Here is a 2,725-nt window from a genome sequence, read left to right on the forward strand (position 1 = left end):
ATTTTAATTAAATAAAAAATAAATAGAATAGGTTAAATGTGTTCGCTAGGGAAATTGACTACATTGATAACGAGAAAAAGATTTTTGCAGTGATTAAAATATCAGATTGCGAATGCATCAACACTTGTACGTCAAATGCATCTACGCATCAGTACTTGTACAAAAGATAGATAACCCAAGTAAGCCCAAAAAACCGGTTGAAGTAACGTGACGCATCAAAACGGATCTTTATTTGATTTCATCGGAATAAACTTTTTTTCGTACTGTGTGCAATATAACTACCAACGACTGTCTTCGTCCTCTTCAGCTAGAATAGATTACCACAAAAATTAGGTCAAACGATAACTATGGCTTCACTTTCGATCGCCATGGTTCTTCAATTACTTTTGTTCGTCGCAGCGCTCTACGCCGTCGAAGTCAACGGATATAGTGGTGGTTACGGAGGAGCAGTAGAATTAGTATCGACAGTAGCTGAACAAAGGGAGTTTGATTACTACGCGTTGGCTGTCCAATGGCCTCCAACTTACTGTTCGAAATCCACTAAATGCTGTACTCAAAGCGCTTGTTGCCGAGGGTAATTAATCAACTATTCTTTCATCTACTGTCAGTCAGTTGAAAAAAAAAAATTATAAAGAACGAACAACGGTTTGACTTTCAAAAGAATGGTTAATTTTATGTTTGGTACTGTTGAGAATTCGAAAATTTTGGTTCAATTGTTGTAGGAATATGATCTTATTTATACGGGTTCAATTGTTGTAGGAACTGGAAAACTTTTTCTGATTAAGATACATTTTTCCCTTTTCTATTGATTTTCACAAAAATTGCCTTCTGAATTTGAGAACCATGGAGATAAAAAAAAAAAAAAAACTTACTCCATACTACTTTCATATGTTTTTGCAGATCAAATTCTCCATCAGTATTCACAATCCGTAAGTTCTCTATACACTACTAAAGTCAGAATATAGCTTCACCATGTTAATTGTTGTTGTTGTTGGCTTGTAAGAGTCAAGCACATATATGTTGAGTACTTGGGTTATGGCAGGATGTAGTAAAAGTTCTTCCCCATATCTCTTGAAAGTTGAAACTCCCCTCTTTTGTGCTAGGCTCTATATTTTTCTATATACAATGAACAATGTGTAACCCTGTACCTGATTAATGTGTTATCCTGCAGATGGACTATGGCCAGATTACAATGATGGATCATGGCCATCATGCTGCTCAGGTCCTGCTTTTAATGAAACAGAGGTATTCTAACTATTTACTTAAAGTATTAAAATAATACGATAACTTCATCTCACTATGTATTGTTGTTGTTCCTACTGTAGATTTCTACATTGCGTGGTGTTTTGGAGAGATATTGGCCAACTCTAAGTTGCAGTAAATCATCAACATGCCATAACAAAAAAGGACTTTTTTGGGCTCATGAGGTGGATTTTAATTATCATCTTGTTCATTTTCACCAATTTATCATTACAAAAACTAGAAACTAACTAAAATTCCCATGTTTTCCTTTCATGCTCATTCAATGGGGTCTTGTTGATTTCAGTGGGGTAAGCATCTTTCAAAAATATACACTCAAAGACAAAAAATTAATTTGCTAACTAGAAATCAATTAATCCAAGCTTAATCTATAAATTTAGTTTCATCCATATGTCAGCCTTTTGTGGCATGATTGTCGTCTATTTGACTTTTCTAAAGTTGAGAAATGACATTATTTTTTTTACTCTTTTTCCTAATGGTTTACTGGATGAACTTTATTTGCAGAGAAACATGGTACCTGTTCCTCTCCGGTTACAGGCGCGGAGTATAACTATTTCTTGACAACCATCAATCTGTATTTTACATACAATGTCACAGTAAGTTTTTAAGGGAAATTACTGCATTGAAATTGGTAGATATTAATATAATAAAACAAGTTTTGTTTTTTTGTGGTTTTCAGGAAGTTCTTTTTGAAGCTGGATATGTACCTTCAAATTCAGAGAAGTATCCTGCAGGTGGCATCATTTCTGCCATTGAAAATGCTTTCCATACAACCCCACAGTTGATCTGCACAAAAGGTGCTTTGGAGGAAGTCCGTTTATGTTTAACCAAGGATTTCAAGGTTTGTCACTTTTTCCATTTAATGCATATTTTTTATGTAAAAGTTAACTTTCATCAATTTGCTTATTATAGCATCATACTTTCGTTTCTTCTTATTACAACAATATTCTAATTAGAACAAAAAGATTTGAAAAGTATAATGCTAGAATTGGATAGTTTTCTCAAAGTATACTGTGTCTTAAATAATAAATAACTAAATAATGTAGTAACTTGTAATAGAAAGAACTAAAAAAGCAGATTGTTGATTTTAATTTACTTGAATTCTTGCAGTTCCGAGACTGTGTAACAGGAAGTGATTGTCCTGAATATGTCAGCCTACCGGAATTCGCTTTCTCAGGTCTGCCTTTTGGTTATTTTGGTAATTTTACCTCCATTTTTTATTATTTTCACATTTTTTTACTTAATCCTGCCTTTTGGTTTTTCAACTTGTAGATGATCTAAATGGCACCAAGACTGCAGATCAATCATTTACTGGCCATGAATCCTTCTGAATTATTTGCCTGATGATGATGTTCTATTTTACCGTCGTAGAGTACCATTTCTATTTATCAATAAGTCAAGGCAAACGTGATACCATTTCTCTTTGTATCTTTAAAACATTATAACTTCCACATTTTAGGGTATT

General features: G+C 33.5%; 1 protein-coding gene across 1 annotated transcript; it reads left to right on the plus strand.

The window, feature by feature from the left end:
• Positions 1-231: 231 nt before the first annotated feature.
• On the plus strand, positions 232-2,725 carry RNS2 (ribonuclease 2). Its single transcript, XM_078975822.1, has 9 exons — positions 232-574; positions 901-929; positions 1,172-1,245; positions 1,326-1,427; positions 1,547-1,550; positions 1,765-1,856; positions 1,940-2,101; positions 2,371-2,437; positions 2,533-2,725. Exons 1-9 carry the CDS (start codon positions 348-350, stop codon positions 2,589-2,591), a joined length of 816 nt encoding a protein of 271 aa, XP_078831948.1. The 5' UTR covers positions 232-347; the 3' UTR covers positions 2,592-2,725.

Source organism: Lactuca saligna, chromosome 9, assembly GCF_052625555.1.
Source record: "Lactuca saligna cultivar CGN05327 chromosome 9, ASM5262555v1, whole genome shotgun sequence".
In the NCBI taxonomy this organism is placed as follows: Eukaryota; Viridiplantae; Streptophyta; class Magnoliopsida; order Asterales; family Asteraceae; genus Lactuca; species Lactuca saligna.